The sequence below is a fragment of the Cynocephalus volans genome, chromosome 4, assembly GCF_027409185.1.
Source record: "Cynocephalus volans isolate mCynVol1 chromosome 4, mCynVol1.pri, whole genome shotgun sequence".
Taxonomy (NCBI): domain Eukaryota; kingdom Metazoa; phylum Chordata; class Mammalia; order Dermoptera; family Cynocephalidae; genus Cynocephalus; species Cynocephalus volans.
The window spans coordinates 104,224,165-104,247,349 of NC_084463.1; the positions used below are offsets into that span (position 1 = coordinate 104,224,165).

Sequence of the window (23,185 nt, forward strand, 5' to 3'; positions counted from 1 at the left end):
CTTATTTAGTCCTCCCATCAATCTAATGAGTTGAGTTAAATGATATTATCTCCTCTCTCCCATTTGTAGTAAGGTAAACATTGGAGCTAGTTTTACATAATACTTTATATTTCTAAATTAATTTCCCATGATTTTACACACTGTACTATGTAGAAGAAAATGAATGTGGTTAGTGCATCATCATATATTATGGTAGGACTAGAGCTAATTTTTAAATTTATTCTTAGATTTTCAGGCAATTCATAAATAATTATCTAGAATGTATTGTCTTTTGTGGTCTTTTAAGGCTCTGCCTTTTACAGCTCGTGCTACTGTATCAAAATGTGCTCATATTTATCAGCAGTCACTTTCAAGGAATCCACCGCATTCTCCACCTAACCTCATTTTATATGGACATCAAAAGGAATGTCTTTTCACAGATTTTCTACTTGTTTTGACCCCTACCTCTTTGTCTCCTTGGCCACTGCCTCGTGACTTTTATGGCTGCTGAAGTTCATATAACAAGTTCTCTTAGTCTCCATCAACTATTAAAACATTTTATATTTTATTATGTTGGGGACTTTCTAGTTATATACACATATGTATTCCTACTGTCTGTGAAACATTCTACTTCCTCTATAATTTCACAGAAGTACCTCTCTATTTTCCTTTCAAAGAAAAATATATAGAATCTCATTTAGTCTATGTATTTTGGCTGTGACATAATCATAAGCAAGATGTGATAAAACTTTTGTATAATGCTAAGCTTTTGGAATGGCTAATAAAAAATAAAAAATGAGAATGTATATAAGGTTGCTTTAAGCTTCAGTTAGTTGTTTGGCAAAGAGAGAAGGCAAGTTATAAAAAGATCAGAAGTCTAGCGTGGGGGTGAAGCGGGTCCATATACACAAATGTGTTAGAAATGATTTTCACCTCCAACTGGTAATAGTAAAATGAAAAAAGACAGCTAAATTAGGTTGAGCTCTGTTGTAAACAGAAGAGGACTGCCCTTTTCCATTTCCAGACAAATTAATATCATCAGAATATTTAAGGTACAGGAGTTATACAATAGGCCAGATTTTGTGGCCTGCATCCTATGCAAATTTATGGTCCCTTTTTATTCCATTGACCTCCTATCTGTCTTCAAGATCTGTGAGTACTTACTTCAGCTTCCGTGCCATTCTGCTTACACAACCACTTTGAAGACTCATGGACCAGAATTAATTCAGTGAATCAAACATGCTCAGCCACTATTGATACAAGAATAACTCCTACATATTGCTTCCAGGAACCTGGATAATTGGCCCTCACAGAGGTAATTCAACTTATATGAAACAGCATACCTCCTCACTTGCCCATCTGAGGGTAAGTTCCTAAAATGTGAGTGGAAGTATTTTATTCCCTAAACCAGAGAAATTGGAAGTACTGGGAGAGACTGCCACCCTCTGATGTTTCCAAGCTTTGAGCTAATTGGACAGGGCTCTGTACTATGACTTCAAGTGTCACAGGTATATCCCACAATTCTGAAATATGTCTGTAGTTTGGAGATAGATAGAGACAAAAAAAGTAATGTTGGCATCTGTGACACCATCTGAGAAGACTCTGAAGACTAGCAGAATCAATGCTTATAGAATCAGTTTCCATTTCTGTGATTTCTATGTGATAAACACTGGATCATGTTCCTCATTCACAAATACTTACATTGGCTTTGGGAGAAGATATTTAAAAGATATCAGAGCTCTACTCTGATATTGACCTAAATTGATACCCTCAAATTCAAAGCCACATGTTTATATTTCCATCCATGCTTTTCAAATTCTGAGAGAAAATATGAGGAGAGTACCCCTTTTCCTTACCTTCGATAATTTTTCTCTGAATAGGTATCAGAATCAGTGGTGACTACAGGATTTACCAGCCTCATGGGATCCAGCAACATGTCGTATCTGAATCCACAGACAGTGACCCTGATTGGAATTCCTGGACTAGAGCATGTGCAGTTTTGGATTGGGTTTCCCTTCCTTAGTGTGTGCCTGGTGGCTCTGCTGGGGAATATCTTCTTGTTAATTATTATTACTACAGAACGCAGTCTACACCAACCCATGTACATCTTTTTGGCAGTGCTGGCAGCCACTGACCTAGGTCTCTGTGTAGCTATTGCTCCGAAGATGTTGGCCATCTTCTGGTTTGGTGCTTCCTCCATGGCTTTTGATGCTTGCCTCACCCAACTCTTCTTCATCCATGCCTTGCAAGGTGTGGAATCTGGTACCCTGTTGGCCATGGCCTTTGACCGCTACATTGCCATCTGTGATCCTTTGAGACACACATCCATCCTCACACCTTTCTTTCTAGTTTGGGTGGTGCTGATGGTGGCATGCCGGGCAACAGTGCTTGTTGGGGTTTTACCTATTCTACTCAAACGACTGCAACTTTTTCACTCCGTGGTTATTGTGCATTCCTACTGTGAGCACATGGCTGTAGTCAAGTTGGCTGCAGAAGATGTGCACATTAACAAATCATATGGGCTCTTTGTGGCTTTTGCAATTCTAGGTTTTGATATGATCTTCATCTTCATCTCCTACATTCTGATTTTTCATGCTGTTTTTCGTCTTCCCCAGAAAGAGGCACGACTCAAAGCCTTCAACACTTGTATAGCTCATATTGTTGTCTTCCTGGAGTTTTACATTCTTGCTTTTTTTTCCTTCTTCAGCCACCGTTTCGGTCATATATCACCCTATGCTCACATCCTCTTGTCAACCATCTACTTGCTTGTGCCCCCTGCTCTTAACCCAATTGTCTATGGTATGAAGACCAAAGTGTTCCGCAAGCGGTTTGCTCAGATTTTAATTCTGAAGACCGACGTCCAGCAACAATCGAACAAATAATATGTCAGAGGAAAAAATATACATTTACCAATTTAAGATGGAAACTCGTTTTACTACATGACTATTTTGGTGAGATTTTTACATTACAATGATCTGCCTCTAAGAAATTCCCAAAACAAGAGCAATCATGAGATAAGCTTGGGTGAAAAGTACACATGTGTGTTATACATTCCTGTCATCCTTCCATCTCTCCCTTTCTTTTTCTCTTCCTCTTTTCTTTTTGCTTTTTTCCCTTCATCCCTAATTTCTCTTTTTTTCTTCCTTCCCTTTTCTCACATCTATTGTCTCTTTCTGCAATACCAAGAGGCAGTTTTTCCTTTGGATGTGCAACAGTAACAAAGTCATATTCCATGATTTCAAAGGTTCACAGTATAGTGATGATGAAAAAAAATTAAGAAAATGTAATTTAATGTTATTTAGGATACAGTAAGATAAAGGCAATAGACTGTTTCACCTGTGAGAAGAAAGTAACCTAGATTTTAGAAGGAATCAGGGGAAGTCCTTGTAGAGGAAGTCATGGCAATTGTGATATTTGAATAATGAATTTTACTTCAGATGATGAAATGTTATTTACAATAATTTTAATTCAGCTTTTAAAGCACTATCCTAAGACCTCATGTAGATATGGAAAGGTACGTTCAGGTGTGTGTGAATCTGACATCCTTGAGGACCCACGTCATAGAAAGCAGGCTTATTTCTGCCTTCATCAGTGATTGAAATATACAAATCACTCTTCAGTAGGGGATTATGTATTAATATTCCAATCATGTACTACTTGGTTTTATTTAACTGCACAAATATAGTCCTTTTATTGGGTAAGCAAGAAGTTCAAATTTGCAGAGTTGCCATTGCCTGGAACTGCTTGTGATGGCCCTGGAAGAAGCCCATTCTCTGTGTGTGTAGTGCTGCAACTCTCTATAAACTTATTTTTGCCAAAAGATAATTAGGAGATACTTTGAAAAGGAAAATGTGCCAGAAAAATTGTAGTTCTTTTATGGACAGCGTATTTTATATATCTATGGATCAGATGAGGAAAAGAATGGAAATTTTTCTCGTTATTTCTAAGAACTCTATAAAAACAAACTGACCCCCCCGTATATTCGTGTGAACAACAAAATCCCTCTATAAATAATAATTTTCAAAAAGTGAGAAAGGGGAATCCTCCTACACTGTTGGTGGGACTGCAAAATGGTGCAGGCTTTATGGAAAATAGTTTGGAGGTTCCTCAAACGATTACAGATATATCTACCATGTTACCCAGCTATTCCACAGTTGGGAATACACCCAGAGGAATGGAAATCATCATGCTGAAGGGATACCTGTACTCCAGTGTTTATTGCAGCACTATTTACAATAGCCAAGAGTTGGAACCAGCTCAAATGTCCTTCATCAGATGAGTGGATAAGGAAAATGTGGTATATCTACACAATGGAATTCTACTCTGTTATAAAAAAGAATAAAATACTAGCATTTGCTGCAACATGTATGGACTTAGAAAAAATTATATTAAGTGAAATAAGTCAGGTACAGAAAGAGAAATACCACATGTTCTCACTTATTTGTGGGAGCTAAAAATAAATAAATAAATATACAAACAAATGGGGGTGATGGTGGAGAAGACACAACAATCACAATTCCTTGAACTTGTTAAGACAAGTGAACAGATATGATGTTGATGGGAGGGAGGGGGAGCGGGAGGGGATAGGGAGGAATCAGTAAAGGGCCATGAAAATCAACTATATTGTATATTGATAAAAAAGTGACTCAATAATGGTTTGTAAAAGTGAAAATATTATGTGGCAGGTGAGTTTAGAAGACTATCATAGCAGCTTTAAGTACCAGTGTCTAGGTTGAGTCAGAACTATCAGGAACACTTGTCTACAATAACTTTATTTGCATTAATTCTAAATAAAGATACCACCCATTCATAACACATACAGTGAAGATATCATATTCCAAAGATAACGATATAGAAGCAGATGGCAACAATGACTACAGTAATTGTTTCTAGTAGTTGGGAATGTGAACTGATGAATGAATGTTTGTTGGCGTATTTAATTAGTGAAAATATCTGAATACCTCTTTTTTGTACACGACTTATCATAACATACCTGTGCTCAATTCACCCTTTTTTTTCTGGACTACTACTTGCAGTGGATCAAGAGTCCTTTTGCAGTACAGGAGGGGCCAGAAGAAAAGATAACCTTTTGAATTACGGGAGGGAACTGTTGTGCAGAATTAGACATATTGTCTTGGAAAGTAAGAGAGATTTGTACTGGTGTGTCCTGGCTCTCATGAGTCCCTATAAGTCTCACTATATATAAGCCAAAGTGTTTTGGTTACCCTGGAATTTTTAGAGAAAAAAAACTTAATTTCTAAAATTGAGAGTGGTCCAAATGTATGAGAGCTGATACGGGGAGCACAGGAAAATATTCATTGGTGAGCAGTGACAGAGAAGGTTGGGGTCATAATAAAGAACTTTAGAGAGGAGATACAAACTGAAGAACAATTTATTATGGGAGGGAAAGAAAACTGAGAGTAACAAACTATATTTTCCAAGCATGGCTATAAGTGTGTATCTTCCATATCACATACTTTTCTATGTGGTCTTGCTACTCTCCAGCCAAGAATACGTCTTCTCTGCACCTTTCAATAGGATTGGGATGTGCAACTGCTAAGAGTGCAACAAAAGTCAATCTGTGCCAGTTCTTGGCAGAGTCTTTAACTGATGTAATAGTTTTTTTTTTTTTTTTTCCTATTCTCTTGCCATCATCTAAGAACCTCAGGGTACTCTGATGGAATGGACATCAGTGTGAAGATGGACTGGGTGCCTGACATATGAGTGAAGACGAATCCTGGAATATCCAGCCCCGTTGCTTGAGGGACTGCAAGTGAGAACTACACAGCTGAGTTCAAGCAATACTCAGAATGTTAAGGAAAAAAAGTCATAATTGTCATCGATAGCTGCCACTAAGTGTTAGGGTGGTGCATTATGCAATAGTAGTTGAATGCAATAAACAAACAAACAAACAAACAAACAAATAAATAAATAATAAATAAATAATAAATAAAAAAAAATGATGTCAGGATTTTGATTCTCCAGTAGAACAAGTCTAAGACATGCAGAATTGCTTTTCATAATGCACAGTGGGCAAAAACTTGAAAAGTACAAATGAAACTGTTTATGAAAACTAAAGAGAATGATAAAACTGTTATTGTGTACCAGAGAATAAAGGAGCCACTGCTTTGTGATAGTGGAACAATGGACAAAACTGCCACCTTTGTTAAGGTAGGAAAACACATATATGTATGTGAGGGTACTTCAAAAAGTTCATGAAAATATTTATACTACCTTTTTTTTTTTTTTTGTGACCAGCCACACCAAGCACACCGGCCATCCCTATATAGGATCCGAACCCACGGCGGGAGCGCTGCAGCACTCCCAGCTCCGCACTCTCCCGAGTGCGCCACGGGGTCGGCCTTTATACTACCTTTTGATTCTATTTTTCCAAGAACATTTTGAGGTACCTTTGTACATGTATAAAATGAACCAATGGATTTGAAGAAAAGAATTTCCAGAAAGTGCCACAGAGTAGGATATGCATAGAAAATTATGAGTTAAGGAAATCAGTGTTTAATTTTCAAGTAGAATTCATAGAAACCATAAAGTTTACAGGGATTTCTGACTTAGACCGTAAAACAGTGTCTCATTCACTTTTTCTCCAGATATTATAGACTCTTAAAGTAGAAGAAAGCCTTTGAATAAAAGCCTGCCCTTTTATGACCTCTTGTTAGTCAGAAGCTTTGCTAGGTTAGACTTAAAAGGACAGAGATAGCTCAAAATGAAAAGAATCCTTGGTATACAATACCTTACTGTTAACTATAGGCACTATCTTGTACAGCACATCTCTAGGACTTATGCATCTTGCATAACTGAAACTTTGTTCCATTGACTAATACCTCTCCATTGCCCCCTCTCCTCATCCCCTGGCTACCACCATTCTACTCTCTGCTTCTGTGAGATTGACTATTTTAGATTCCTCATATAAGTGGTATCATGTGGTGTTTTTCTTTGTGTGTCTGGCTTATTTCATTTATCATAATGCCCTCCAGGTTCATTTATGTTGTCATAATGGCAGGACCTTCTTCTTTTTGTAATGCTGAATCATATCCCATAACCTGTATAAAGTACATTTTCTTTATTCATTCATCTATTTGTCAACATTTAGGAAGACATTAAATAAAATAGAGAGCCCAGAAATAAATCTGCACATCTAAGCTCAATTTATTTTTGACAAAAGTGCCAAGAATACACAATGGGGAAAGAACAGTCTCTTCAGTAATTGGTACTGGAAAAACGATATCCATACACTGACAAATAAAATTGGACCCTAATCTCACAGCATAGGTATCACATTTTCTTTATTCATTCATCTGTCAGTGGACACTTACATTGCTTCCATATTTTGGCTATTGTGAATAATGATGCACTGAACATAGGAGAGCAGATACCTCTTTGAGATTGTGATTTTTACTTCATTTTGAGATATACGCAAAAGAGATTGTCAAGTGAAATGGTAGTTTTATTTCTAACATTTTGAGGCACCTCTATTATTTTCCATGATGGCTATACCGATTTAAATTTCCACCAACGACGTATATGGGTTTCCTTTTCTCCACATATTTGCCAACATTTGTTATCCTTTGACTTTTTAATAATAGTCATCCTAACTTTTGATTTCCGTTTCCCTGAGATTAATGATGCTAAGCACCTTTTAACTGTTGACTATTTGCATGTCTTCTTTGGAGAAATGTCTATTCAGTTCCTTTGCCCATTTTTTAGGCAAGTTATTTGTGTTTTTCGCTATGGAGTTGTAGAAGTTCATTAAATATTTTGTACATTAACCCTGTATCAATATATTGTTTACAAATATATTTACATAGGATGCTATTTCATTTTTTGATTGTTTCTTCAGCTGTGAAGAAGCTTTTTATCCTGTCTTCTTATCACATAATAGTTATAATAGCAGCAATAATAATAAAAAAGGAAGATGGGAGGAAACTTTCTGAGGTGATGGATATGCTTATGGCATAGATTTTGGTGATGGTTTCACAGATGTATGCTTATCTCCAAATCCATCAACTTGTATACATTAAATATATACAGCATTTTTAAAAATGTCAAACACACCATCATAAAGTGGTTAAAAAATATTGCTTGCTTTTGTGTGGGTAGAGATTAAATTTTATTTCATATTCTTGCATGCAGCAAAAATGAACAATTCTATTCCCATTCTTTATTCTGCTTATACTTCTATTTTCAAGGCCTAATTATATGTTTAATAAATACTTTTTGCTAATAGAAACAATAAGCATATGACATTTTAATAATTTTGCTAGGATAAAAAAACTTTACAATAATATCAACATAAACAGTGAAATACGGGTGTGTAAATTTGCTTCTGTGTTAGGATTAGCCAAGATCTTTATCTTGACATATATGTAAATTTAATAATGTAACATTCAGTAAAATTAATTTAGTGTCATTTATTTTAAAAAGAGGGAAAAAAAGAATATTTGAGGTCCCTGACTTATAGGCTTAGAAATATAGATTGAAAACTTGGACCATTTCTTACCACAGTAAAGTAAAATGTGAAGAAAAAAAAAACAGAATTTGTTTGGCAAGTGTTAAGTTTAAGATGCATATGAGAAGTGGTTCACACGGCTTTAGAATTTGCTTTCTGGAGCACAGACATAATTCATGATTTAAGATTTAAATTTGGGCATCTTAAATTTGTAAAAATATATGAAGTCAGGTAAGTAAAAAGGAAAAGTGAAGCTAGAGAAAAAAATAACTTCATTAGATCTTCTTAAAAATTTATTTATAAAATGCCTACATCTCAGGTCCAATCTGTTATTTTTACTAAAGATTATTTTTTTCTTTTAATACCGTTTACACAGAGAAAGGGAACACATTTAAATATTCATGAATATTAGTTTAAATATAATTATTTTCCATAATATACTATTTTGTGGTGGTGAAATGGATAAAACATAAATGTAAAAGAGAAAAAATTAAATCAGGAAAACCTTTGGATAATTACGGTTGCCCATACATCTTGAGAATATAGGCCCAAATTGCATTTTTACCTCACTTGAAAAATGTGTTTCCAAATTATGTGAGGTGGTGTAATTAGATAAATAATGAATTTAACAGTAAAATGTTATCCTCATTTATTACTGGCATATGCATTTGGGGAGGGTTCTGGCTATGAGCGTTTCATAACAGCTGTATCTTGACAGGAAGAACATAACCCAGTTACGTTCCCACACTGGCTAAGTCCTTCTCTTGACTTGGTTATTCCTTTCCCCATGAGGCCCCAAACCTGGCAGGAGTGATCTCCACCTCCCACCTAGTGTGACTTCCAGCTCCACTTTTCCAGGTCTCCTGTCCCCCAAAGTTATAAACCTCAGTCTCCGTGACAGTGGAGGATCCGCAATACCCACTCCCGCATTTGCTTGGTCCGGGCACCATAAATCAAGGGGTTGAACATGGGAGGCACCAGGAAATAGAGATTATCAATGATAATCAGTAGATGGGGAGCCACATCGTAGCCTAAAATTTGGGCCAGGACAGAAAAGACAACAGGAAAATAAAACAGACCAATGACACAAAGATGAGAGCCACATGTGCTGAGAGCTTTTCCCCGTGCTTCCCAAGATGGTATCCGAAAGACAGCATGAAGGATAAGTCCATATGACAGACCGATAAAAAACAGATCAAATCCCACAGATGCTACGATAACCATGATGCCATAGGTAATGTGTTCAGAGATGTCTCCACAGCCTATAAGCACCACAGGCGTGTAGGCACAGTAGGAGTAAGGAATGATGTGCGTTTGGAATCTGTCCAGTCTTTTTGCCAGGATGGGTGCTGGGGTCAGCACTGCCACTGTCCTTGCCAGAAGAGCCAGTGCTATCTTTATAAGCATGCTGTTAGCCAGGATGGTGGTATATCTCAGAGGGTACCAGATAGCCACAAATCTGTCAAAAGCCATGGCCAGGAGGATCCCAGACTCCATGACATAGAAGGAAGGCATGAAAAACATCTGTGTGAGGCAGGCATTGAAACTGATTTCCTTGGCATTCATCCAGAAAATACCCAGCATGCGGGGCACAGTTACAGTGACAAGGCACAGGTCAACAGTTGATAACATGGCCAGGAGGAGAAACATGGGCTCATGAAGACTCATCTCCACCCGGATGATGCATATAATGGTGACATTGCCAATGACCGTGATGACAAATACCAAGAAAAAAGGCAGAGAGATCCAGCCATGGAAAGATTCCAGGCCGGGAATTCCAGCCAGGATAAATATCAAGGGCTGAGGAATGGAGTTATTGCAAGAAGACATCCTTAACCAGAGCTCCTCAGGGTCTGATTCATAGGGAAAAACAAAGAACATTTTGAAACTACTGCGTTATTTGCACCTACAAAATGCTAGTCATTACAGTAGTTTAAAGTGATAATTATGATTATATTATGTAAACTAATGTTCAAATGAATGCTTCAGCTATTTGGGGTGAAGAGGAAGATAATTCTAGGCTATTTACTCTGCAAGAGAGAGAAGTAGTCTCAGAAATAAATTCTTAATAAACACATATCAACTCCATAGTTTAAATTCTCCTATGGCTCTGATCCTATTTAATATTCAATTTTTGCATTTGAACATGGCAGGACAGTATTTTAACATTACAAGCAGAAAGTTAGGTACGAATGAGCCAGAAAGCATGATTTTCACTCAAGACAAGGAAGCTGAATTTAATCATACCTGAGTCACCAGTTTTTGGGATAAGACTTGGTGCTTTGGAATTCTTTCCTGGAATATTTAGTTACAAATTGTTCATTTTGACAAAGGACATAGGAAATCTGCTAATCATATTCCTGGAAAGCATTATTGTACTCTGGAGGAATAAAAGATGTTTTGTATGACAAAAGTGGACAGATAAAAATTTAGTATTAAGTTTCTAGATTATCCAATAAAGCCTGGTTGGAGAGTGGGTAAAGGTAAATGTAAATTAATGATTTTCTGTATATATATGTATTTGTGTGTTTTTGTATGAAAAGCAGGGTTTGGTGGTTAATGGTAACCCATATTTCTATAGGAGTGTGGCTTTATTATATTTATTAAATATTTTAAGCCACAAATCTCTTTAGAATAGAAGTACATATTTACAAATTTCCAAATTATTTGATGAAAACCATAGAATAAAGAGTATACTTAATCGGTATATTAAAAAAAGAAACCAAAATATTTGTAATAAATACAAAAATATAGGTATAGAAACAAGACTTTTTAAAAATTATATGATTGCAATTAAATTTCACTATTAAGGTTTATACTCCTAATTTTGTTAGAAACATTCCAACTATACAATAATTGTAAAAGAAAATCACAGAAAAAGAGAAATTTCAATATAAGTTTAAAATAAAGGATGGAAAAATGTACCACAAAGTTGTTTTCAAAACAAAGGCATATTAATATTAATATTGTGTCATATTATTTTGTTTTAATTGTTGATGAATTTGAATTACTAGTGTTACTAATATATGTAGCAATTTCATCTCATCTTTTAATTTAGCATGTTTACAATTTATTTTTAATACCAATGCATCGCTTCTAAGTTTCTTCTAAATAATTATATATTTTTATCTCAGCCATAATATGAGCCTTTAAAACAAAAATAAAAACAAAATTAGACATAGATTATATAAATTTTGAATGAAATTTTTGTTAATTATTCTATCCTAAATATGTAAAAGCCCAAACAGAGTGGCATATCTGCTGTAACAGTACTGTACCACTTATACATCATAAATTGAGTTATTCAGATATAAGTATTTTGTATGTCAACTGCATTTAGTAAAAGGCACCCCACAACTGAAAGATAGGTGGATCTTTTGGAAAGCAATTGTATAATGAAAATAGCCAAGTCTTTGGGATAACCCGTGTCTCAGATTCATTCTCAGCCTTGCTACTTATTCTATGTAATTTGACAAAGTAGTTAAGGCTTTGAGCCTGTTCTCTTATCTCAAAAAAATGAAATGAGGTATACCTTGAAAATCATGCAATGAGGATTAAATCCACCATTAAATTCCAATGTTATATAACACGTACGTGTTTCTGGCATAATTCTTCGCATATTTTGGTGCTCTGATGCAGATTTTTTTCTTCTCTATGAAGTATAAAGTTTAAGTAAGACATATAAGAAATAATGATTGTTTTGATTTGTTTGTTTCTTGGAAAGAGCTGTGACTAAGATAGTGAATAGTCTTGGAATTGACACAAAAGAAATATTTGATGATTCTGGTAATTTTGCCCTGCAGTATTTTTAGATTAATTTTGTGCTAAAAGGAAAAAGTATTTAATGTTACCAAGAGTAGACACCTGGCCAAACAAAAGGTGCTAAAAAAATTAAAAATGTATATTTTGGTTCAATAGGGAAGAGAGTCCTATCACAAAGAGCTGCTTCCAAACAGACAAAACAGCCCTGTGAAACCAGAAGCTCACTATCAGCAGCATTTTCAGGTAGAAACTGAATGATCATCTATCAGGAATACTGTAGATAAAAACTCTCCATGTAGTGGTGGCATTAGGATATTATTAGATCTTTAAGCAGCATGAGAGGGTTTTGCTTGAGCTACCAGAAACAACAGACAATAACAACTATACCATCTTTAACTATATGTAAAGACACCATCAACTCAGAAATAAAAATTTGAAATATATTTGTTATTTTCCAAAGAATGTCATTAATAATTCTAAAACACTGCAGAACCCAAGTTATAAGGGTTAGTGGCAGTGGCATTCGATTCAAAAGATGTGAGAATCTTCTTTCCTACATGACTTGTTGCATCCAGGATTTTCTGGTCTTTCCCCCCTCCCACTTTTTTCCTTCTTCCTGCAGTAGTACCTGCAAATGGTTGAGTGTCAGGTCACAATGGGCCTGGGACAAGCAAATTCCACTTGAAGTTTGAGGAATATGTGATGATCTCCAGAAAAAGATGGAGTGTGTGACCCTGAGTTAGATTTATGCTGGTTTATATTGGCTCTCTTGGGTCCCCAGTGGCCTTTCTCCTAGCCAAAGTGTTTTTCTTAGCTTGGATATTCTGGGGAACAAATCCTAGCACATGTGGGTAAGAAGAGATGTTTAGAAACAAGCTATTCTTGATTTCCCCAGACTAGGTCAGAACCTCACACTAAGTGCCCTTTTAAAAACTCACATCACTACCTGATAGCACTTTCATATCTGGTGTGATTATGCATGTAAGTTATCACTTGATTAAATTTTGTCACCTCCACCAAAATTTAAGCTCCTTGTGTCATGGACTTCTCTTTTGCTCACCTTTTATCAGAATCTAGCACAACCTGGCACATTTTAGCCACTCCATAAATAATTATTTGTATGTGAATCTATAAAAAAAAGCTGCATATATTCTCTGTTAGAATTTAATGCATTTTTAAATTTTTAACTACACATATTTATGGGGGACAAAATGGTATTTTTATACATGTATCCATTGTGCAGTGATCTAATAAGGGTAAATAGTACATCTATCTCTTAAGCATTTATTTCTTTGTGATGAGAACATTCAAAAACCTCTTTCAGCTTTTTAAAAATATATAATGAAATATTGTTAACTCTAGCTTCCCTACTATGCAGTTGAACATAAAAACTTATTTCTGTTATCTAAATTGTTTTGTAACTGTAGAGCTAGAGCTGGGTCTGGAGCTCACAGACCCCCTCGAGCCTATTGCCCAGACTGGGTCACAAACCCTTCACACATAGGTCTATGAGCTAGGTACTAGGAAAAGGTCCTTGGAGCCGTGGGTGAAGAAACAATAGGCTTTATTTTTAGATGAGGGCTCTGCTGACCATTAGATCAGAGCCCTGCCTCACACACCGAAGAGCACACAAAAATAGCAACAAGTCAAAGGATACACGGTGTGCATGCACACTAACTCTACCCCCACACAACTTGTTTACAAAGAATGTGCCGCACCACAACCTGTGATGAGGAGGCCTGACTAAACTACTCCATTTTCCTCATAGTACCCATTGACCAATCTCTCCTCATGCTCCCCCTACCCTTGCCCTTCCTCATCCTCTGGTAACCACTATTCTACTTTCTGCTTCTTTGAGAACTGTTTCTTACATTCTGCATATGAGTAAGATCATTTGCTATTTGTCTTTCTGTGCCTGGCTTATTTCACTTAACATCATGTCTTCCAGGTTCTTTCATGTTGTCACAGATGACAGGATTTTATTCTCTTTTATGGCTGAGTAGTATTCCATTGAGTATATATACCACATTTTCTTTGTGTGTTCATCTGTTGATGGGCATTTAGGTTGATTCCATATCTTGGCTACTGTGAATAGTGCTTCTATAAACATAGGAATGCAGACATCTCTTATGCATACTGATTTTATTGCCTTTGGGTATATATCCAGTAGTGGAATTGTTGAATTACATGTAGTCCTATTTTTAATTTTTTCAGGATCCTCCATACTGTTTTCCACAGTGGCTTTACTAATTTATAGCAGTATGTAGAGTTCCCTTTTCTCCTCATCTTTACCAACACTTATTATCCTTTGATTTCTTTGATAATAGCCATACTGACTGGTGGGAGGAGATATCTCATTCTACTTTTGATTTGCATATTTCTGGTGTTTAGTGATGTTGAACATTTTTTCATTTATCTGTTGTCCATTTGTATGTCTTTTTTGAGAAATTTCTGTCTGAGTCTTTTGCCCATGTTGTAATTGGGTTATTTATTTATTTATTGTTGAGTTTTTATATATATTGCATATTTCCCCTTATCATATGTATATTTTGCAAATGTATTTTCCCATTCCCTAAGTTATCTCTTTGTTCTGTTGATTGTTTCCTTTGCTGTAGGGGCTTTTTATTTTGGTGTAATCCCAACTGTCTATATTTACTTTTGTTGCCCATGTTTTTGAGGTCTTATGAAAAAAATCCCTGTCTAGATCAATGTCATATAAAGCTTCTCCCCTATGTTTTTTTTTAGTAGTTTTATAGATTGAGTACTTACATTTAAGTTTTTGGTCCATTTTGAGTTAATTTTTGTGTATAGTTAGAGATGAGAATCTAGTTTCTTTCTTCTGCACGTGGATATACAGTTTTCCCTGAACCATTTATTGAAGTGGTTGTTCTTTCTCCATTGTGTGTACTTGGCCCCTTTGTCAAAAATTAGTTGGCTCTAGATGAGTGTGGTTTACGTCTGGTCTCTCTATTCTCTTCCATTGATCTACGTGTCTCATTTTATGCCAGTAACATGCTGTTTTGGTGAAATTTAGTTTTGTTGTTATTGATAATTATGGTGTTGAATATTTACAATTTGATATTTGTAGAGCTAGGGGTAGGCCTCACAGACCCCTCGAGCCCATTCACAAAACCTTCAAATGCAGGTCTATGACCTAGGTAACAGGAAAAGGTCCTTGGAGCCATGTGTGAAGTGATAATAGGCTTTATTTCTAGATGTGGGCTCTGCTGACCAAGAGTTCAGAGCCACTGCTTCATGCACTGAAGAACACACAAGAATAGCAACAAGCTAAAAATACATGGGGGTGCATGCACATTAACTCTACTCCCAAACAACTTGTTTACAAAAAATGTGCTGCACCACACCCAAACAGACCCGAGGTAATGGGGCCTTACTGAACTACTTCATTTTCCTCACATTCCACCCCTTCAGGGTCCTTTGCCATACAATCTATACCTTCAGAATCTTCTGCGATATTCCCTTAGCGATGATAAATGACCCTTACATTCATATAACCTATTGTCTGTTCAATATGCCTTATGGCTTGTCCTTAAGACTTCTGTAGTTTTATCCTTTCATCTATTAGCTACAAGTGTCTGGTTTGTAGCTATCACTGGTGTGATTTTCCATGGAAACCATTTCTGATGGGAAGTTCAGTGCGTATTCAGTAGGCTGACACATTGATCACATGAAAGAATGTATGAACCCAGTCAACTCTGGTGCCTGCAGCCAGAGCACTATGGGCGAAAAGACAGAAGGATTATTGGTACCATACATTATCTGAATAGCTTCTAGGATGACTCTTGTCTTACCAAACCAGACCACTCCTAGGAATCTGACTGACAGCACTGGTCTTTGCACTTTGTCTGTGTTCATGGCCCAGCCACATTTTTCCAAATGACTTTGCAGTGTTGGAGCTGCCTGGGTTAAATCTGTAAGAGAATCAGAGGTTAACAACACATCATCAATGTAGTGAAACATTGTAACTGTGCTGGGCCTAGTCCACTTGGCTATGTCCCCAGGCACTAAACCATGACAGATGGTTGGGCTATGTAGATAACCTTAAGGCAATACTTGAAAGGTCCACTGCCTTCCTTCCCAGGTGAAGGCAAACTGATCTTTGCTATCATCCAAGATTGGAATAGAGAAAAAGGCTTTCTCAAGGTCCAATACCTAATGATAAGTTCCCAACTGAGTCATCAGCTGATCCATCAAGTCATGAACTGAAGGCATGGCTGCATGCAAAGGAGGCACTACTTTGTTTAGTTCTCAATAGTCTGCAGTCATTTTCAAGATACCATCAGGCTTTTTCACTTGCCATACCAGATCATTAAATGGGCTATGAGCTGGATTAAAAATGCCAACTTTCTCTAATTCCAATAGAGTGGCACCTATCTCTACATGTCCTCCCAGTAGGTGACACTGCTTTAAATTAACTACACGTCTTGCCTTGGGTAACACCTGTGGGTCATGTTTAGTATATCCATGTAACACAGGTTTTACTGTCCGTATTTGCAGCTGAAACTCTCCAACTGTTGTTTGCAGGTACAAGCAATAAAGTACATCCATACCCAAGATGTATTCAGCTACTGGGGATATATATACAGTATATACACGAGGGGGCAATTGTCCTATGCTCAATGGCAGTGACACAGCCTTGACCTCAGTAATATGTCCTCCATAGCCATCTATACAAACTGTGGCTACTGGAAACTTATCTGGATTGCCATATATCAGGCTACATTCTGTGCCTGTATCCACCAATGCCAAAATATGCTGCACATTTGTCCTCAACCAATATATTGCCAATTCAACATGAGGTCTCTGGTCCTCACCTGTCCCAAAAGATGAGCACCTTGGCCTGTTCCCTAATAGAAATGGAACATTTCATCCACATCCTCAGGAGCAACCAAAAAGTCCTTTAAATCCACTGAGCGTAACTTGCTACCTGTTTCTGGATGTTTAGTGAAATGCTGTTCAGGGCACAATTGTTGTCACAAGGCAAACAGGACTGCATTTGGCTGTCACTCAGTTTTCTTGCTATCAACCCCTGCTTGCTATCAACATCTGCTTACAGCTAGTCTTGCTTGGTCCCTTCAGGATAAAATCCCGAGTATTTCTTGGGGGTTTGGTCTTAGCCACATTTTGGACCTCTTTTGCTTGTCTCCTCTCCTCTACTTCACCCAAGCTGGTGATCATGGTTGTTACCTCATGCATAGGATGGCGAATGTATGGGGCCAGTATGGTCATCAGTGACCCAAAGGGCATTGACAAGGCATTTTGCAGCACTATGTCTCTCATGCTGCCTGTAAAGTTTTCATCATCCAGGTCACGAGTGTTCACATTAAACATAGACTTCTGCATCCCCAGCTCCCAAATTATTTGTACTAACTCAGCATGTGTTTGCCATTTACTCACAATTTGGGGCAGTTCTCCAGCATTTGCCCACATGATTCAGGCAGCTGCATTCACCCATTCCATTAGGAGTGATTACCTGGCCCTTGTGCGTATCTGCTGCTATTCTGTCGCCGCTGCCTCAGGGATGGGTGCATGGTAATGGAGGCCAATTTTTCCATCTTCTCAGCAGAGAATACCACACTATCCACCCCTAGATCCGATAACCATAGTGAACAAGCAGCCAGGGGCTCCCCTTGTTTCTGCTGGAAGCTTCTCCCCAAGTCAACCAATTCAACCTGGGTATCGGGACATAGGTAGTGAATTGGGTCACCTGTGGATTGCCTGCCAGTTGTCCACCTGGTCCCATAGCCTGCTTGTGCTTCACTTTCTGATGCACAACATGTCATGCCTGGAGATGCACGATCTCCCCCAACTCACCACTGGGTTTGTCATTCTCCCTGGTGGAAGAAGCCGGGATGGCCAGTCACTGCACATTATCCTCCAGGACATTTATCCATGCTTCCATCAATTCTGCTTTCCATTTCAAATCTCAATCAGTTTGAAGTATAGTGAGAAGTTGCCAGGCTCTGGTCAGCATAAAAATGGCCACTGGGCATCTCATACTCTAGGATAGCCACATTTCCTCCCCTTCCCAAGGGGTTCTCTGCTATAGTGCCTGGTCTATGCTGACTTGCAGTATAGTGAGCTGCAACCTGATCCTTGTCAACAGGAAAGTGGCCCTAGGGCAGCACAACATATTCAAGAGTAGCCACATTTCCTCCTTCTCACAAGGGGCTTTTGGCTCCTGTACCTGCTCAGAATCCTGCTGCAGACTACCCCAATTGTAGAGCTATGGCTAGGTCTCACAGACCCCTCAAGCCCATTCAGAAAACCTTCACATGCAGGTCTATGAGCTAGGTAACAGGAAAAGGTCCTTGCAGCCATGGATGAAGTAATAATAGGCTTTATATCTAGATGTGAGCTCTGCCAACCAGCAGTTCAGAGCCACTGCTTCACACTTTGAAGAACACACAAGAATAGCAACAAGCTAAAAATACACAAGTGCACTTGCGCACTAACTCTATTCCCACACAACTTGTTTACAAAGAATTTTCTGCACCACACCCAACCAGACCTGAGGTCAGTGGACCTAACCAAATTACTTTATTTTCCTCACAGTATTCATTGGTAGATAACCTGTGCATGCTAACTCTGTAGTTCATATTGCTAAATCTAACATATAAACCTTTATTCTCATCAGAAAATATAATTAAACTCTGTGATTAATAATAGCTCCAAATAAGAAAATATAGCCTGATGGTTCAGAGTTGCAATTCATCCTCAAGAAACATCCAACATAGTGGCGGTATTCTCAAAGTTCTACATTTTCATAGAGTATTTTCTTCTTTTTAGCCTCAAAGAGATCTGTCCCTACTGTCATTGTCATTTTTCTTACTTACCTTAGAAAAGGTAATTAAAGTATATTCTTATAGTTTTAATTTTGATACCTTAATTATAATTATCACCTGATTAGGAATTCTAAAATATATGACAATGGATCCAAACAACTTATGGTTTTATTTATTTCTTCAGAAATTGAACACATACATTCATAGAATACTGAGAGGTGTTAGGGGTTAAAAGGAACTAAAGATAGTCCCTCAACATAGGACTAAATACTTTTGCATTGATTTAAACCCAGACTGCACTTTAAGTCAATATGTGGCCTTGAAAAAATTATTTAACCTCTAAGAGTCCAAATTCCTCACCTGTAAAATCAGACTAAAAACTGCTCTGGTGATTATTGTGATAATTACATAATTTAAATTACAAATATATATGTATCTCACAAAGTATGACATATAATACGTATATACAAAATTATACTTGTTCTGATAGTCCATAATCTTAACTAATTTTATTTGTTAAGGACTTACTGTGTGGCATTATTATAAGTGTTTTACATGCTTTTACTCATTTAATCTTTAAAACTTTTAAGGGGAAAAAAATTATATTCCCCATTTTATTGACTGTGAGAACAAGGCCCAGGAAGTTTCATCAGCTTGCCTGGGTATACACAGATAGTGACAGAAATGAATAATGAACCCAGGTACTCTGTCTTTAGAGTCAGCAATTTAACCTGTCACTATATTAACATTTAATTGGCAAAATAACCATATTAAGAGTTAACTACAGTATATCATAACATTTTTTACAATAGTGGTAGTGAAAGTTTTTAGTTAGTATGATTTGAGGAAATAATGCCGTCTTTCAAATAGATGGGGAAGTTTATATAAGAGCTGTATGCTGAAGAATAACCAGTACTTTCCAGGTAAGAAATAGAATGGGGTAGAAAGGAGAATTCTAAGCAAAGGCATAAAGATGTGAAGGGATCTACTGTTTGAATGCAGGTGTGAGACTTCTTCAGGACAAAGAGAGCATGGGATGTGCAACAGCAACAGGAAAAACAGGAGAAAACATAATTCATAAAGCTTTGCTTTGCCATTCTGAATCTTGCAAGGGTCTGACAAAATCAGAGTTTTTTTGTTTGCTTTCTTTTTTCATTTAATGTTTAAAATTTTAGGATGATAACTGTCATCTCATTGTAGAGGTTTCACTGGACATAGTAATTAAAAACTAATGCCTTGAAAACTTCAGCAGAAACAGTTGAAGTACTTCTAGTGAAAAATAATAAGGTCTTGAATGATGGTATTTAACATATTCTAAGGAAGAGGAATATAGAAAGGAAGTCCAGATATTTACTTTTAGATTAAGTAGAAAGAAAATAGAAAAAAAGAAGGTGCAAATAATACTTTAAAAATTGTATATTACTAAAAAGAGAACATCAATTCAATGAAATTCAGCATGTATTTGTTGAGTGCCTACAGTAATTTCCATTGTGTGAGAGCCAAGAAGTGAAAGAAGTCACATTTTTTTAGGAGCAAATGTTCAAGTTTTCGAGTAAAACTATTTATATTTTTAAATTTTATTTTCAATAATGCCAGTCAAATAATCATGAAAAATATTAAACTGAGTTGTTTGTAGTAGTAGACTTCTTTTAACAAAAGCATGTAATACCAAAGACCAGCATATTTGAATCAAGTGCAGTAAGCCTAAATTAGCTCTGGGCAAACTCTTAAGTATGTGTCTCAAACATAAATTACTATCATTTTCCAAAGATGCTGTGATGAAGCTTTAAAGAGGTCCTATTCTAGTTCAGGTAACAAACCAATAGCAGGCACAAAGTTAGTCTTGGTGGGAAGAGAATATCCTATGAGCAATAGTTTTTAGAGACCTGTCTATTGTTGAAATTTTGAACCATTCCATGTTTACTGTTTGACAACTCATCCAGTGTATCAGTTCTTATGAATACATGCAAAATTATTTGATGTATTTAGAGGGTATTAAGCCAGTTATATGGCCTCTTCTGTAAAATATTGAAAGTGATCATTAATTTTTCAGTTACAGATTCTTCATGGACAATTTTTTTTTAAGATTGTCATTGGTTTCTTCCCTATTTGAATCGTTCTCTATTTGAAAGTAAGCTATGACCTCCCCCCCCCAGGTATACCACAGATCATTAGCAGCAAAAAGCAGAAAGAATTGCTTTTTCCATTCATGAAGTTCTAAGTAAGTTAGAACTTCTAAGAAGTTCTAAGTAAAACCCTGGTGCATGCAAAATATATTACTGTACTAGTTTCATCAGATTTGTGGAATTTCTATTGTATGTAGTCATTTTTCTTTAGTAAAATCTCATGCAGTGTCTGATATAATGTTACTTATGAAAAAGGAATCAATTATTTTCCCTCTTTTCCTCATATTAGGATATCAGCTTTGCAAATAATTTCAGCATAATCAGGCAACTTTTGCCCTTAAAGATCTAAGGACATGACCACGAATTTTCTTGGTCCTAATACCATATACAATGGGATTAAGGAAGGGTGGTACCAGAAGGTACATATTTGCAATGAAAATATGAATTTGTGGGGCCACATTGTGGCCAAAGCGGTGGGTGAGAAAGGTGAAGACAGCTGTGGAGTAGAAAACCATGATGACACAGACATGAGAGCCACATGTGCCGAGAGCTTTAAGACTTGCTTCTCGTGATGGAAGACGGAAGACTGTGCGGAGGATTAGAATATAAGAGATGATAATAAAAAAGCCATCACAGGAACCAATGACAGAGGCCACACTGAGGCTGTATCGCTTGGTGGATGCTGTGTCTACACAGGCAAGTTTCACCACAGCCATGAATTCACAGTAGGTGTGGGCGATGATTCGTGTCTTGCAGTAGGGCAGCTGCTGGAGCAGGATAGGGTGTGGAGAAAAGAATACCACTCCTCGGAGCACCACAGCTGCTCCAATTTTGACAATGCGAGTTTGGGTGAGAATGGTGGCATGATGCAGTGGGTCACAGATGGCCACATAGCGGTCAATGGCCATGGCCAGGAAGAAGCCTGACTCCATGGCAGTAAAGCTGTGGATGAAGAACATCTGGGCCAGGCAAGCTTCAAAGGCAATGTTGTGGGCTCCAAGCCAGAAGACGCAGAGCATGCGGGGCATTGTGGATGTGGAGAGGACCAGGTCAGTGACTGAGAGCATGCACAGAAAGAGGAACATGGGCTCATGGAGGCTGCGCTCTGCCCTCACCACAGCCAGGATGATCACATTCCCCACCAGAGCCACCACGTACATGGAGCAGAAGGGAATCCCAATCCAGATGTGCAGATGTTCCAGTCCTGGGATGCCCATCAGCAAGAAGGTGTTTGGACATATTTCAGATTCATTGGCTGGTCCCATGGTGATGCTATCCTCTGCCACTTGTGGATGGAATTCTCCATTTTAGGGCAAATGTTTTCTGTCAAGGTTATTACAACCCAATCTAGAAACAAATTGAAAACAAATCTGGAAGATCCCAAAACATCACATTAGAAATGTTACAAGGTTTTTCTGTGTCTGTTGAGATAATCATTTGGCTTTTGTCCTTGCTTTTGTTGATGTGGTATATCATAATTATTAATTTGCATATATTCAACCATCCTTGCATCCCTGGGATGATTCCCACTTGATCATGCATCTCTTCATGATAACGACCCTCAACAAATTAGGTATAGAAGGGAAGTATCTCACACAATAAAAGCCATGTATGATGACCCACTGCCAACTTCATCTTGAATGGGGAAAACCTGAAAGCAGTGGGAACAAGGACCTACTCTCACCACTCCTAATCAACATAGCATTGGAATAATTAGCCAGACCAAGCAGGCAAGAGAAAGAAATAATGGTCATCCAAAAGACACATGGGCAAAGGTAATGAAAAAGACAAAGTCAAATGGTCCCTGTTTGCAGATGACATGACCTTATAGAAAAACTCCTAACCTCTACCAAAAAACCTCATTAAGTTCATAAACAAATTCAGTAAGGTTGCAGGATACAAAATCAATATGCAAAAATCAGTTGTGTTTCCACCAACAGTGGAAAAGGAGAAAAAAAAAATTGAGAAAGAAAGCCCACTTACAATATCAACCAAAATAATAAAGTACCTGGGAATAAATGTATCCAAAGAGGTGAAAGATGTCT

At 37.3% G+C, this 23,185-nt stretch overlaps 3 protein-coding genes across 3 annotated transcripts; 1 reads left to right on the forward strand and 2 right to left on the reverse strand.

Annotated features, from left to right (window-relative positions):
* The first annotated feature begins 1,898 nt into the window (after nucleotides 1-1,898).
* LOC134376314 (olfactory receptor 52A1-like) lies at nucleotides 1,899-2,861 on the forward strand. The gene has a single exon (XM_063094905.1). The coding sequence runs from the start codon at nucleotides 1,899-1,901 to the stop codon at nucleotides 2,859-2,861; it is 963 nt and encodes a 320-aa protein (XP_062950975.1).
* A 6,470-nt stretch (nucleotides 2,862-9,331) lies between these two features.
* Nucleotides 9,332-10,276, reverse strand: LOC134374779 (olfactory receptor 52B2-like). The gene has a single exon (XM_063092748.1). The coding sequence runs from the start codon at nucleotides 10,274-10,276 to the stop codon at nucleotides 9,332-9,334; it is 945 nt and encodes a 314-aa protein (XP_062948818.1).
* An 11,184-nt stretch (nucleotides 10,277-21,460) lies between these two features.
* Nucleotides 21,461-22,405, reverse strand: LOC134374567 (olfactory receptor 52P1-like). The gene has a single exon (XM_063092360.1). It carries the CDS (start codon nucleotides 22,403-22,405, stop codon nucleotides 21,461-21,463), a length of 945 nt encoding a protein of 314 aa, XP_062948430.1.
* Nucleotides 22,406-23,185: the final 780 nt, after the last annotated feature.

Excerpts from the sequence above, each read along its gene's own strand:
- LOC134374567 (XM_063092360.1), bottom strand. The coding sequence starts at position 22,405 with ATGGGACCAGCCAATGAATCTGAAATATGTCCAAACACCTTCTTGCTG.
- LOC134374779 (XM_063092748.1), bottom strand. The coding sequence starts at position 10,276 with ATGTCTTCTTGCAATAACTCCATTCCTCAGCCCTTGATATTTATCCTG.
- LOC134376314 (XM_063094905.1), top strand. The coding sequence starts at position 1,899 with ATGGGATCCAGCAACATGTCGTATCTGAATCCACAGACAGTGACCCTG.